This window comes from Clavelina lepadiformis, chromosome 3 (assembly GCF_947623445.1).
Source record: "Clavelina lepadiformis chromosome 3, kaClaLepa1.1, whole genome shotgun sequence".
Lineage (NCBI taxonomy): Eukaryota > Metazoa > Chordata > Ascidiacea > Aplousobranchia > Clavelinidae > Clavelina > Clavelina lepadiformis.
Window position 1 is genome coordinate 22,471,531 of NC_135242.1, and position 14,816 is coordinate 22,486,346.

The 14,816-nt window shown below is 37.9% G+C and overlaps 1 protein-coding gene and 2 non-coding genes across 5 annotated transcripts in view; 2 read left to right on the forward strand and 1 right to left on the reverse strand.

The window, feature by feature from the left end:
- Positions 1–7,979, reverse strand: part of LOC143448762 (receptor-interacting serine/threonine-protein kinase 1-like) — an 88,154-nt gene extending 80,175 nt beyond the window's left edge. Inside the window, exons 1-10 of one of the 3 annotated variants that reach the window (XM_076948620.1) lie at positions 7,727–7,979; positions 7,010–7,471; positions 6,568–6,818; positions 6,115–6,318; positions 5,910–6,004; positions 5,583–5,778; positions 5,165–5,308; positions 4,774–4,932; positions 4,341–4,491; positions 3,645–4,194 (exon numbers count right to left, since the gene is read on the reverse strand). In XM_076948620.1, coding sequence (XP_076804735.1) covers positions 4,077–4,194; positions 4,341–4,491; positions 4,774–4,932; positions 5,165–5,308; positions 5,583–5,778; positions 5,910–6,004; positions 6,115–6,318; positions 6,568–6,818; positions 7,010–7,471; positions 7,727–7,917 — 1,971 coding nt within the window. In that variant the 5' untranslated portion in view covers positions 7,918–7,979 and the 3' untranslated portion in view covers positions 3,645–4,076. Of the gene's footprint in view, positions 1–3,644; positions 4,195–4,340; positions 4,492–4,773; positions 4,933–5,164; positions 5,309–5,582; positions 5,779–5,909; positions 6,005–6,114; positions 6,319–6,567; positions 6,819–7,009; positions 7,472–7,726 lie in introns of those variants that run through there. The other 2 variants (XM_076948621.1, XM_076948622.1) reach the window with 2 other exon arrangements.
- On the forward strand, positions 850–931 carry Trnas-uga (transfer RNA serine (anticodon UGA)). The gene has a single exon. It is a non-coding gene; the product is annotated as a tRNA-Ser (tRNA).
- On the forward strand, positions 2,540–2,621 carry Trnas-uga (transfer RNA serine (anticodon UGA)). Its single transcript has one exon. It is a non-coding gene; the product is annotated as a tRNA-Ser (tRNA).
- Positions 7,980–14,816: the final 6,837 nt, after the last annotated feature.

Sequence of the window (14,816 nt, forward strand, 5' to 3'; positions counted from 1 at the left end):
GACGTCCAGGCCACCCGCTGGCTAGCCTGACGTCCAGGCCACCCGCTGGCTAGACTGACGTCCAGGCCACCCGCTGGCTAGCCTGACGTCCAGGCCACCCGCTGGCTAGCCTGACGTCCAGGCCACCCGCTGGCTAGCCTGACGTCCAGGCCACCCGCTGGCTAGCCTGACGTCCAGGCCACCCGCTGGCTAGCCTGACGTCCAGGCCACCCGCTGGCTAGACTGACGTCCAGGCCACCCGCTGGCTAGACTGACGTCCAGGCCACCCGCTGGCTAGACTGAAAAATACAGACTTGAAATTTGTAACGATATTTTTCAAATATAGGCGCTTAGGTTAACAGAAAGTCAAACTGAAGGAAATAACAGAAGTTTACTTTAGTACTTAAAATTTGGATGAAACTAGCTCTTAGTTAACTAGGAAACACTAGTTTAACAAGGAACTGAAAAAAGTGGCAGCAAACGTTAACATAAATTTTTCATAAGAGATTCGAGAAAAGTGCGAGTTTATCTATTTGCAGTGCAAATTAAGCACAGTTGTCGTGACGGAGTGGTTAACGCGACAGACTTGAAATTAGTTGGGCTCTGCCCGCGTAGGTTGGAATATTGCCGACAACGCGGAATTGAAATTATTTTTTCACAAGAGATTCGAGAAAAGTGCCATTTTAACAATTTGCATTGTAAATTAAGCACAGTTGTCGTGGCCGAGTGGTTAAGGCGACAGAATTGAAATATGTAGGGCTCTGCCCGCGTAAGTTCGAATCCTGCCGACAACGCGGGATTGAAATTATGTTTTCATAAGAGATTCGAGAAAAGTGCGAGTTTATTTATTTGCATTGAACATTATGCACAGTTGTCGTGGCCGAGTGGTTAAGGCGACAGACTTGAAATCTGTTGGGCTCTGCCCGCGCAGGTTCGAATCCTGCCGACAACGCGGATGTGAAATTATGTTTTCATAAGAGATTCGAGAAAAGTGCCATCTTATTTATTTGCGTTGAACATTAAGCACAGTTATCGTGGCCGAGTGGTTAAGGCGACAGACTTGAAATATGTAGGGCTCTGTCCGCGTAGGTTCGAATCCTGCCGACAACGTGGGATTGAATTTATGTTTTCATAACAGATTCGAGAAAAGTGCGATCTTATTTATTTGCGTTGAACTTTAAGCACAGTTGTCGTTGGGCCCTGCCCGAAATCTGAATCGAATCCCCGAATCCTGCCGACAACGCCGATATTACTTTTGCAATTTCAAATGGATAATCGGAAATGCGCCATTTTATCTATTTCATCTGTGCATTAAGCACAGTTGTCGTGGCCGAGTGGTTAAGGCGACAGACTCGAAATCTCTTGGTTCCTGCCCGCATACGTTCGAATCCCGCCGACAACGCCGATATTACTTTTGCAATTTCATATGAATATTCGGAAATGTGGCATTTTATCTATTTCATCTATGCATTAGGCACAGTTGTCGTGGCGGAGTGGTTAAGGCGACAGACTCGAAATCTGTTGGGCCCAGCCCGCGTACGTTCGAATCCCGCCGACAAAGCCGATATTACTTTTGCAATTTCATATGGATATTCGGAAATGTGGCATTTTATCTATTTCATCTATGCATTAGGCACAGTTGTCGTGGCGGAGTGGTTAAGGCGACAGACTCGAAATCTGTTGGGCCCAGCCCGCGTACGTTCGAATCCCGCCGACAAAGCCGATATTACTTTTGCAACTTAATCTGGATATTGCATATGCATATTCATATGAATATGAAACTAGGGGGCGGGTGGAGGGCACACATACTACAGTGGAAAAATCGGTGAACGTCGATCGACAAGATGCAGGTTCAAACCAGCGGGCCGCAGAGTGACGAGCCAACAACCGTTTGATGACCATTGACTGACGTCTAGGCCAGCAGCTGGCTAGCCTGACGTCTAGGCCAGCAGCTGGCTAGCCTGACGTCTAGGCCAGCAGCTGGCTAGACTGAAAAATACAGACTTGAAATTTGTAACGATATTTTTCAAATATAGGCGCTTAGGTTAACAGAAAGTCAAACTGAAGGAAATAACAGAAGTTTACTTTAGTACTTAAAATTTGGTTGAAACTAGCTCTTAGTTAACTAGGAAACACTAGTTTAACAAGGAACTGAAAAAAGTGGCAGCAAACGTTAACATAAATTTTTCATAAGAGATTCGAGAAAAGTGCGAGTTTATCTATTTGCAGTGCAAATTAAGCACAGTTGTCGTGACGGAGTGGTTAACGCGACAGACTTGAAATTAGTTGGGCTCTGCCCGCGTAGGTTGGAATATTGCCGACAACGCGGAATTGAAATTATTTTTTCACAAGAGATTCGAGAAAAGTGCCATTTTAACAATTTGCATTGTAAATTAAGCACAGTTGTCGTGGCCGAGTGGTTAAGGCGACAGAATTGAAATATGTATGGCTCTGCCCGCGTAAGTTCGAATCCTGCTGACAACGCGGGATTGAAATTATGTTTTCATAAGAGATTCGAGAAAAGTGCGAGTTTATTTATTTGCATTGAACATTAAGCACAGTTGTCGTGGCCGAGTGGTTAAGGCGACAGACTTGAAATCTGTTGGGCTCTGCCCGCGCAGGTTCGAATCATGCCGACAACGCGGATGTGAAATTATATTTTCATAAGAGATTCGAGAAAAGTGCCATCTTATTTATTTGCGTTGAACATTAAGCACAGTTGTCGTTGGGCCCTGCCCGAAATCTGAATCGAATCCCCGATTCCTGCCGACAACGCCGATATTACTTTTGCAATTTCAAATGGATAATCGGAAATGCGCCATTTTATCTATTTCATCTGTGCATTAAGCACAGTTGTCGTGGCCGAGTGGTTAAGGCGACAGACTCGAAATCTCTTGGTTCCTGCCCGCGTACGTTCGAATCCCGCCGACAACGCCGATATTACTTTTGCAATTTCATATGAATATTCGGAAATGTGGCATTTTATCTATTTCATCTATGCATTAGGCACAGTTGTCGTGGCGGAGTGGTTAAGGCGACAGACTCGAAATCTGTTGGGCCCAACCCGCGTACGTTCGAATCCCGCCGACAAAGCCGATATTACTTTTGCAATTTCATATGGATATTCGGAAATGTGGCATTTTATCTATTTCATCTATGCATTAGGCACAGTTGTCGTGGCGGAGTGGTTAAGGCGACAGACTCGAAATCTGTTGGGCCCAGCCCGCGTACGTTCGAATCCCGCCGACAAAGCCGATATTACTTTTGCAATCTGGATATTGCATATGCATATTCATATGAAACTAAGGGGCGGGTGGAGGGTACACATACTACAGTGGAAAAATCGGTGAACGTCGATCGACAAGATGCAGGTTCAAACCAGCGGGCTGCAGAGTGACGAGCCAACAACCGTTTGATGACCATAGACTGACGTCTAGGCCACCAGCTGGCTAGACTTAAGCAAATAACAGAAGTTTACTTTAGTACTTAAAATTTAGTTGAAACTAGCTTATAGTTAATACACTACAGAGACGTAGGCGTAGCTAGGTCTCGAAATCAAGTTGATTTTCATCTAGACTACGCTAGCTTGATTTTCATCTTGTCAGATTTGAAAGTCAGGAGAAGATAGGTATATAACCTACAAGGATGGCTGTAAAACATAAAAGCATGGTGATAAACGTGTTGCAATCAAAATCAAACAGAAAGATTAAATGATTAAAATTAATTCTACATATGGTTAAAATCTCAAACATACACCATAAATTTACTGACATTATGGAGAAATTCACAAAACGCACATAATCACTTAAAAAGATATACAGTACACATGTACAAAAGGTAAATTTAAGAACAATAATAGGTACCAGAAGTGTTCCAATTCCAATAGAACTACAGTGCAATATTTCAGTGTGTTTGCATCATAAAAAACAAACTTGGACGTGGTGCAACAATGAATCAAAGGTAAGAAACCAAACAAATGCAGACAGCACCAGTGGTTGCAAGGAAAAGTAATACGACCAAACAATTAGGCTAATAATACTTCATACAAGTGAACAAAGTTTAGGTAATATGTCATACAGTACACACAATAACATCCATCAAACGGTAACCATGGCAAAACGGTACCATTCATCATTCATTTCAGCAACTATTTCCCACTTATTGATGGCTTCCGCGTATCTTTCGATGGTGGTCATTGAACGACCATAACTCCTACTGTTACATCACAAAAAGTAAAACGCACAATTAATCGACTCTGACCATATAAAATCAGTTCAATTTTACTAGAACTGTTAAGATTAAACTTTAGCATGGTAAAATTTAGCTCATTGGGCATACACATAATGTATTATTATAGTTACCCGCCAGCAGCGTATAGCTTTCCATCAATGCAGCAACTAGAAAGCGAAACCCTGTTTTCCTTCATAGAAGTGACATCATATAACCACTTGTCACTTGCACAATGGTAGCAGAGCACACGTCGCAAAAAAGTTAAATCACCATCCAGTCCACCTGCAATAAAGCCACAATGAATGTAAATTACTGTATACTACCAAGCAGTCAGAATTAAGGTTTCAGGAAACCATAAAGCCAAAGAAATACATCTTTTAGTGTTGCGAAATATCCTGTGAACCGAAACTGTGTGCGATGCAACTGTGCAAGCTATTCAATCATAAAAACGCTAAATTTAGTTTTTGTTACAGCTTGTCTTTCTTTAATATTTCACAAATTTTCTGGCTCAAAAAGGTAGTTCCTCCTTGGAGAACGACATGTTTATTACTCAGTGTTAATTACCCATTGTATAGATTTTGCCATTCAAGTAAGCTGATGCATGGTGCGAGCTCTGTTCGTGTAGAGGCCTAACATAAGCAACTTCATTATTTGTGATGTCATGGCATTCCAATGATGTAAGACGCTTTGTTCCGTCATATCCACCCAAGATGTACAGTTTGCCTTCAGGGAAAATTACTTATGGAAGAATAGACAGACAATATCACACTTTGATAATAATTTGCACAGTTTCTACATTTTCCAGTGAAAAGGCGGATTTAAAAAAATTACCTTCGTGTTTTTGTTTATAATTTTCAATCATTATGTTTATAATTTTCACTTATTATTGACTATTAATTATTGACTTTATTTTGAATCGGGAATTTCGATAATTTTGAAATAATGGACCGGTTACCTTGTGTTGAAACAACAGAGTGACCTTCTCGACATACTTTCATGCTTCCCGCTTTGGTCCACTGGTCAGTGATGTAATTGTAGAATTCCATGGATGAAAGGCATATCTTCATGTCATCCCAACCACCACAAACATACACTAAACCTGAATTAAGAGTAAGGGTAGGTTACTAGGTACGTAGAGACGAAATATTTTCAGATGCCGCAAGCTCGCTAAAGGCAAGCGTTAGCATAGCATAGGAAGATGTATGCTTTTAATAAATCTGACTATAGAGTAGGTTTGTTCAAAGGTCGTCAGCTTCAATAATGTCATGTGTCTGTATTTGTGTTACTTTTAGCAAACTTGTGGTAAACTTAAAATCACACAAATAAGAATGACGCATTCGAGTATTCAATGAAAGTATGAACAAGACTAAAACCTCTTAAAACTGCAGATGCAGCATGATAACGTTTGTCATGCATCGGAGACTTCATCACCCAGGCCGGTTCATCATCATCCAGGTTCAAACACTCCATAGAGTCTGTCGGTACATCTCCTTCCGTTTTGCCACCAATGGCCAGGACTCTGTTGTTGACTGATGCAGCACACAAGTGCCATCGACCAATAGTCAGATTCTAGTCACGAAAGAAAAATTTTTACAAACGAATATTCATCAAGGAATAGGAATATTTTATCAATTATTCTTAAATAAACAAGCTTTCATAACAAATTTACTTTTGACCAAAGGCAGTTTAACAATACTTACAGGAAGATTGAAAAATGTGTTAGTTTCTGGGCAATATTTCCGAACCATATCACGAGTTTTCCATCCTCCAATCATCACAATAAACTTAGGTTCCGCTAATTAAAAACAACTATGTTCACTAAAAAGATCAGTCAGGCTTTTCCTGACAACACTCAACGATACATTATTTTAATGTTAACAAATATTTAAATAAAATTCCACCTACTTTCAGCCATTTCCAAGCAAATTTCATTGTCCTGTGGAGGTCGGAGGCTATTTTGAAATGGAAAAGTAAATTGGCTCAAAGGGACTAAAGGCACAGAATGGTCACGCATTGAAGTTGGGGGAAAGCTCTGAAGGACATTTGCAACATCCATGACAATACTTCGAGCATCAATGGTTTGAAAAATTTTGTTAAGATCCTGTTGCACTGGAACAGGGAAGAATTATCTGTGAAAGCTAATGCATGAATAGCATAACAACAGCAGCTTTAAATCTGAATTAACTCTTAACATCAACTTTAAAATTACGTCATTAACATTATGTACCAATAGACATAATAAGATAATTTACTGTGCTGGTAGATGTAAAAACAACTTCATTTTATTTTTCACAGCATTGTACATTATCAAAGAAGCTTAAGTATATTAATACAATAAACACAGGCCACAAATCACACCTGTGTCAATCGCGGGACGTTCAACCGGTTGTTTTTTCCAACATCTTTTCATAACATCTTCCAAGATATCCAGTATTGAGCAGTCGTCTTTATCACCCTTCGACCGCAATTCACTTTTTGTAGCTGTCAACACCCGCTCATTTGGTCTTTGGTCGGTTGCAATGATCAGGTGAATGAGAGTACCGAGTGGGATTGCTGCACCGTCATATGCAGAAACACATGTCATCACTTCGTAAATCACAATCGCCAAGCTGAAGTTAAAAACATTTTTTGATATGTTATTTGCCAAGAGCTTTGAGGCAATTAATAACTGATTATATATTATAAATTTTTTTGATTTGTTTGCATTAAAACATACACAAAAATGTATGCCAGTGTAAAATCAGTTTGTTGTTGAAAAAAATTCATAATTATTTAACAAAAGACATAACAATGAAACCACCTGTATATATCCATAGATGGGTGTCGAGGTAAGTTTGCGTTATCCAAGAACTCAGGTGCAGTGTAAAGAACAGAATGCTGCCTGTTCTTTGGTATATCGACCGTCATTTGAGATGCTCCAACAGCAGCTGCAAAATGTGCTGAACCAAAATCACCAAGTTTTACTCTCAAATCCAAAGAAAGCAATATATTTTCTGGTTTTAGATCTCCATGAATGATGGCCTTTCTACTTTTATAAAAATGCAGATAAGAAAGCGCATCAACAATCTCCAAAATTATACGAAGTCTCAAACGCCATGGAAGTCCATTTGGTATTTTTCTTTCGTGCAGTAAATCTTTTAGGTTGCCCCCGTCCATAAAATCTATAACAATTCCGAGAAAATTTGACCACTGAAGCATGCCATGCACTTGAACGATGTTTTTATGTTGAATTCGACTGAGAACTTTTGCCTCTCGCGAATTTCTGCAAAACAATGTTAGTATATCCAGCAACTTATGCAATGAGTAGCAAGCTCTAAGTGAAGAACGTTGACAAAAATATATTTGCAAGCAAGAAAATCTTAGCTAAAGACTTTTCCTCCGGATGTAATCCCTTATATGAGCGGGTAAATCAGACTGGACACTAAGCTATCATAGGCTAGCCAAAATTAAGCACCATGAATTCAAAAGTAAGGTTAGGTATATTACACTTTTACATACATTAGCAACACAAACTTACTTTTCAATAAATTCTTGTAAATCATCCAAAGCACCGGGAATTCCAAAGCATTTTACCGCAATAGGCCCAAACTTTTTGTGATAGCACTTTCGAACAGCTGCAAACGCACCACTTCCTAATAAATCCAAGTCATTCCAGCTCGTTAAAAAGTCAGAAGCTTCATATGATGGAAGCAGTTTCGAATGAGACATTTTATTAAAACATTCCCATCTAGAAATTCCCAGCTGCTACCGGTACATTGTCAACCGAGGTGAACAGATCTCAAGGCAAACAAAATTGCAAAAAAAGGGACTGAAAACAAAATTGGGGAATTCCCAAAATTCACTTCTCTATTTCGGCTCGCTAAAAGCATAAAAATCTAGTTACAGTTGTTAATTGTAGTCTGTGGTATAAATCTTTATCCTCTGACAAAATTAATTAACCTGCAGCGGCCTGGGTGGTATTTTATAATACCATTATATTATTTTTTGCAAAAGTGCTTTCTAGTTATTGATTGAAGTTTATGAATTTGAGTTTTGATAAAGACTTCAAATGTCGATTGATATTGGGAAAGTTGTTTTGAATAGCTTCGTGTGAGCACTTCTTTTAGTACGTTCCCAAGTTGTTTTCCAGCATCTATTGTAATAAGAAGACTTTATTAGAAATTCTCGTTTCTTAGTCTTAACACTGACGGTTTATTCATGTTACAATGTGTCAGCAATTTAACCCCATACATTCTATACTATTCTACCTATTTTTATTATACAGTATATATGGAAAGATTTTCGCTCGCCGTCCATCTATCCTCGCAATAGACTTCAACACCTGTCGTCAAAGTGTGGGGACCGTTACCTGATGACGTAGAACATGACGTAATATTAGATAATGTTGTCATGCAACACTACTGGTGGTGTTGATCGTGGTACTTGCAGTTGTAAGAAGCACTTCGATTTCTGGAAAGATTTTTGTTGCAAAAAACTTCCAGCCCTGACCCGCTCATAAGGCAAAGCATATTGACGCTGAATAAGTATGTAAATTTGCTATAGGGCTATAACTGTCTTAACTTGCAAGTTACTTTTAAAGTGACTATGTTAAAATAATCAACCAACACAAAAGTTTTATCAAAATGCTTTCATTTTTAAGTATAACAATGGCCGATGAATAAGCGAAGTTAATTTTACGCAAAAATGTTTCATAAGTTTTCAATTAATTAAAGTTTAAGAAATAGTAAAGCGATCTTCTTTTATGAGCCCATATATGGACAGTTAACGAGATTTGTTTTTAAAATAACTTGCAATCCAACAACTCGTGGTTGAGATCTGACAATTGATCACGAAACAAGTAGCCCTTCTTTGTTGAAAGCGATATTTATGACATCACCACAAATGTTTATGACAATTTATATCATCACTACAAATGCAGGTGTTTAAGCTGGAATTCAAGTAGTGTATTTATTTGCTACTGTCTATCATGAACAATATGGCGTAAAGGTCACCATAGTAAACTGAATGGGTTTAAGTCAATAAGTTATAGGCCTAGTAATCCTAAAAACTCTAAAAATGCCATTTCATTTGAATTGATTTTTTTTACACGTTTTTTATCTATATATTGTAGGTAGCGGGACTTTTCGTTATATGGAACAATCAGGTTTGTGTAAAGTAATTTTTACTGTTTTCTGTTTTAAAGACTATTTGTTAGAAGATTTGCATTTGTTTACAATAAAATTATTCACAATTAACAATTCTTCTGCAATTGGCAGACGTTGTTGCATTGACTTATAATTACGATAGAGGAATCTAATAATGTCATGCCTAACATGGAGAAAAGAAGAAGGCGGTAAGTTTGGCGCAATATGCTTGCAACAAGGTAACAAGTTTCTACCGAGGCTCATGATAATGGAAGATGGATGCGTTATGTAATCAGAATTTATGATGTTAATCACTTGACAAGTTGGTGACGACAAACAGTTGCGAACAACTGATACACCAAAATGGATACGCTACCAGGAACGTGGTTCAGAAGTGTTTTAGAAAAAATTGATAAAAGCGTGGCAAAAGCATCAGCCCAACAAGACCACAAGCAAAGCCGTTGTCAGACTCTGTGTCGCACTTTATACTTGCAAAAAAAATGACAATGGCAAACATGAATATGTATACAGCTGAAATCGACATACTTGCCAGCCTGGTGATTATGTCGGTTTCTAGCGACCCCGGAGCACAAGGTTCTTCTCGCATCTCCTTCTTTTTGGCTCCTCCTCATTCTCTTTTGTCTTCTGATTTTCCTTTAGCTGCCGAACTTATGTTTTTTCCAGATCTTTCGACATCATCTTTGCCTCCTTTTTGCGTGCTAGAGTTGATGACCTCACAGTCACTGACAGTAGTTCGGACATGACGACATTGTTGCGAGTAGGCTACGATGACGTAACAAGCCAATGATAACAGAAGATTCACTCCTCTCATGGTTGACTATGAAGATCCTCCGTCAAAGTTGATGATATGAAATCCTACCAAATTGCTGCCAAAAAACGGTTGTCAAACTTCAAAATCACGTCATCAAGACGCTTTGTTCAGACAAAGCTATGTTTTTCACAAAATCTGATAGAGTGAAAAGAAGCGAAAGATATTCATACTTATACTTCATACTTAAACACATTTATTGGAACATGCAGCCGAAATAATAATAGTAGAATTTGACTTCACATCGCGAAACCAAACCTACACGCATCACCATGGATTAAACCACATCATGCCAATTTGACATTAAAATTTACGTCACGAAATTTTAACTATAAATAACTTGGAAGACTTATTGTAAAGGCTAAGGAAAAGCGCTGTATTGTCTCCAATTTGGTAGATTTCAAATTGTTTTACAGTAGAATAGGAATTGCATTTTGGTTTGTACACCCCTAAATAAATAGTAACTAGCCTATATAAGCAGAATATGTAACTATAACATTGGCAAGTAATGATAAATTAATTTTGATCAATAAGTTGATTAAGTTTTAGAGATGTGACGTTATCTCAACTGTTTATTATTTAGTAACAATTTCTCACCAGTCTCTACAGGTTTCTATCCCATACGTCATACCGTACAGGACGCAAATCACAGTCGACGTGATCATAACCGCAACGATATAGAACCAGGCGACGTAGATGGAAGAGTGAACAATAGCAAGGGGATCCGGCGTGTTGGGATCAATTTCCAAGATTGTGATTTCTTGTTGTGCTTCAGCAGCAGACAATGGCGGCCTGGATTTAAACAGTTTTATTTCACAAACAAACTGACTTCAACAAGAGCAATCAACACTATCTTGTCGACGGTCTGACTGCTGGTGATGTCAATACTTTTATCGACGGTGACTTAGCCGCCACCTTTTCATCGACGCGCGAAGACTTTGAATTATTATTTTTTGACGACGTCATAGCTTTTACCATCGATGACGTAGTGTCCACTGTTTGTTTGACGCGCGAAGGCGTTGAATTTGGTCTGCAGGGTCAAGTCAAGCAATTGATTGTTTAACTAACTCAAGGCTAAGTTACGTTATCACGCCCGCAGTCCAGATAGTTACCAAGATTAACGGTTGACTTTCCTTGACCTGTGTGACAAGATGGTTTTCAATTTAACTTTTTTAACTTGTTTGGAAATGAACCGGTAAATGGCACTTCTGCACATTAAATGCACCGGTAAATACAGTGTCAGATTTTGTAATGTCCCCATTCCAGCAAACATAAAGCATTTTCAAAGTCTTTTGTAATGGTTTTTTAAGATTTTAATTGCGTTTCATAATGTAAAAGTTTTCTTTGTTTTCCACAAAATCTATATAATTGTCTACAATAACTGATATAATATAAACACGTTTTCAATTGTGATTGTGAGAAATAAAAAACGCAACAAATCATACAAAACCACATTCATTCAAGCTGTTATATTAGACGCGTTAAAATCTATGAAGGAATTACAGAATTGTTGATGGAAAGAAATTTTATTGCAAACTTTTCCAAAAAAGCACCGTACATTTGGTGAATGCTTTCAAAAGCAGCAATTCAAACATTTACGCAGACAAATTGCCACAATCAAGATCTTTCAAACGAAGGAAAACCAAGGTTAGAAATTGGATACCAGTACCACTATACTGTGTGTGTACGCAACTTCGGAAGCTATATCACCACACACTGCATGTCTAAGCTGCTCTATAGGAAGCATGTATGTTTGATCAACTTAAACTAAGGGTCCGCAAACTTAAGAAGATAACACGCAAACATTAGCTTAACAATATAGCGAGTATCTAGTTAGTTTTATGTAGATTTAGGTCTCCATGTATTAGTCTAGAAACGCTCGACTCCAAATTGCAAATGCTTTGCTAGAAATAAGAAAAAAATTTATTTCACAAACAATACACCAACAGTGTAGTTGACATAATGATGGGAATGTCGCAGCAAAACTGATTGTTTAAAAGATATTTTGGGGAAAATTTTCTTTAAATTCCTTCTTTTGCACGGATTTTTCACCCAAAATCACAAACTGCGCTTTAACTAAAAAGGTCCCGGCAGTGGATGGTGGGGGATCTTGGTTCAAATGCGTTGATGATTTGTTATCTTCAGATGTTGACAAAACTAGTTCAACTCCTTTTACAGCGGAAGACATAAGTGTATAAATTAATTCTTTAGCAGCATTTTTATCTGACAGTGACTCGTCTGCTGGTCCAGATTCTGTGTTGTTTACTTTTGTTGCTTCATCTTTGCTTCTTACCAGTGCGGATTTCTTCGCGGACACTTTTTTAAGCTTTTCTTCAGTGCTGGCTTTATTTTTATTATCCATCGCAAAAATCAAATCCCAAAACCTTATACTAATATACTACTACTGCTAATTTACAGTGTACTGTACATGTACTTCACGAAAACCGTAATAAGGCTGTAGATTTAAAGAACGTCAGTGATTAGGGGTATTACTAAAAGTTTAGGTAACATTTCTGGGACCTGGCTCGTTATTAATTAAAAAAAAGTTAAACAATAACAAACCGGTGGCACTGATACAACATAAATTGCGACTGGAAAAATATTGGTTTTAATTTCTGACCTAACATCTGTTCTTGCAAATTTGAAATGACTTGATCTATATTGGGAAAGATTTCACATCATTAGAAGAAAAAAGGCAAAACAGTTAAATGCAGACTTTAATTAAAAGATATCATGCTGGTGTGGAAAGGCGTGAATAAGAGAGATTAAATCAAACAATAATAATCTCACCACAGACGATTAAGGTCGGACAATTAAAATTTAACAAAGGAAAGACTAAACAACAGACTTTTTACACAGCATCTTGCTGTCACATTCGCACAAATCTACGAACCCTGGATATTTCGAAAGAAATCACACACTGACACAGGACATCCTGCTGGTCTATGCAACTGCGGTGCCAGTGGCAGCTATTTTCCGCGAGGCCGTTGAAATAGTTTATTTTTAATTGCTTATTTAAACTGCTTGTTAAAATTCAATAAACGCTAGTTTAAGTCTTGTCTTCTTGCAACGTGTACTTGGCAAAAATGGCAACTGCCACTACAGTTATATAGATTATAATCTATAAGCTAATTTATAACAACGCCATAACGTAGTCAGTATTCAAATATTTATGTAGACACTTTGTTAAAAGACCACATGTGTTGAAATATATGTAATCGCCGTTTTTTAAACAAAAAATATTAAATCATAAAAATGAGGTGCTTAAAATACACTAGACCTAAAATCTGGTAACAAATTTATAAAACACTTTGACATATACAACGCTTCTACATGAGCAAGGTGAAATTTTTCTCGCACAAAGTGTTGCAAACGGTATTGTCATTTCAATAAGACTTTTTAGGAAAAAAGACAACACAGTGCAATACATAACAGCAAAGGATGCATGGGATCATGCATATTACTTATACATTACAACCGAGCGAAAAACTATAACGTGCTCTACAATATGAGTTGGTTCTTGCTCAACTTCAATACAGCCATTGCGATGGTGGCCTGAAGCGTGCCAGCTAAATTAAGAATAATCACAATAAAACAATACCAAGCAATTACAATACCGCAAATGTCTTAACTGCACGAAACGCACAACACACTTCATAGTGATTAGGCAACAGTTTAAAGCAAAGAATACAAAGACGAGGGATTCTTATGTACCACGAGCTACTGCAAAATTTTCGAAAAAACCTTGCGTTTGATTCGCTTATATTACTTGACTAAAAGATACTGTTATTGCCAAAATTGCATGGCAAATTTGACCTCCTATTATGACGGATTTAGCAGTGATTCTGACCTCACAACTACGAAAAAACGAAAAATAAAAGTCTTTTCTAGATACGAGCCTTCAGAACAGAGGATAACTGAGCGCAAAATAACTACCACGGTGCGTTTAGATGTTTAGCAAACAGTGACAGCCGCGGCTTTTACTTATGTATTTGTAATGATATAATTCACTTGTATGTTAGTCTGCTGTTTATGACATAACATTACGTATGTCGCCAACACAGCTTTGAATTTTCGGTTTGTAAACAAGAGTGTTGTAAAAACATGGCGAATATCAACATGTAGTGCATATAACTAATTAACGATAGATCATATTATGACTTAATAGAGATAGCTAGTTTAATTACTGTTTGGTGCGTTGTTGGCTTAAACACATCTCAATGCTGTTTACTTGGTTGATTAAAATCAACTTGTGGCTTTCATTTAGTCACAACGAGATTTCATTTTAATTCCTTTAAGACGCTGTGTTTCCAATGATACCAAATAATTCTATGAGCTGGTCAAATTTTCTAAGCGTCACTTGATTGACGCATCCAGACTCGATTAAGTTTTGAATAAGCGCAGCAAGAAAGCGCGGAAGATGTGCATTTTGCTGATCTGGTTCTTGAATAAGCTGAAAGAAAAGCTCAGTCCAAAAAATGTAAGTAATTAAGGAATTTTCTCAACAGAATCAAACTTGCTGACTCAGTTGAAATAATACTTGTTTAAAGAAAATGCAGCAAATTTTAATTTCAATCTATGGCTATGACACCTGGTAGTTTGGAAATAATATTCATCTTTTATGTGTATTACCTTATGGAAGGGCGCTGATTCAC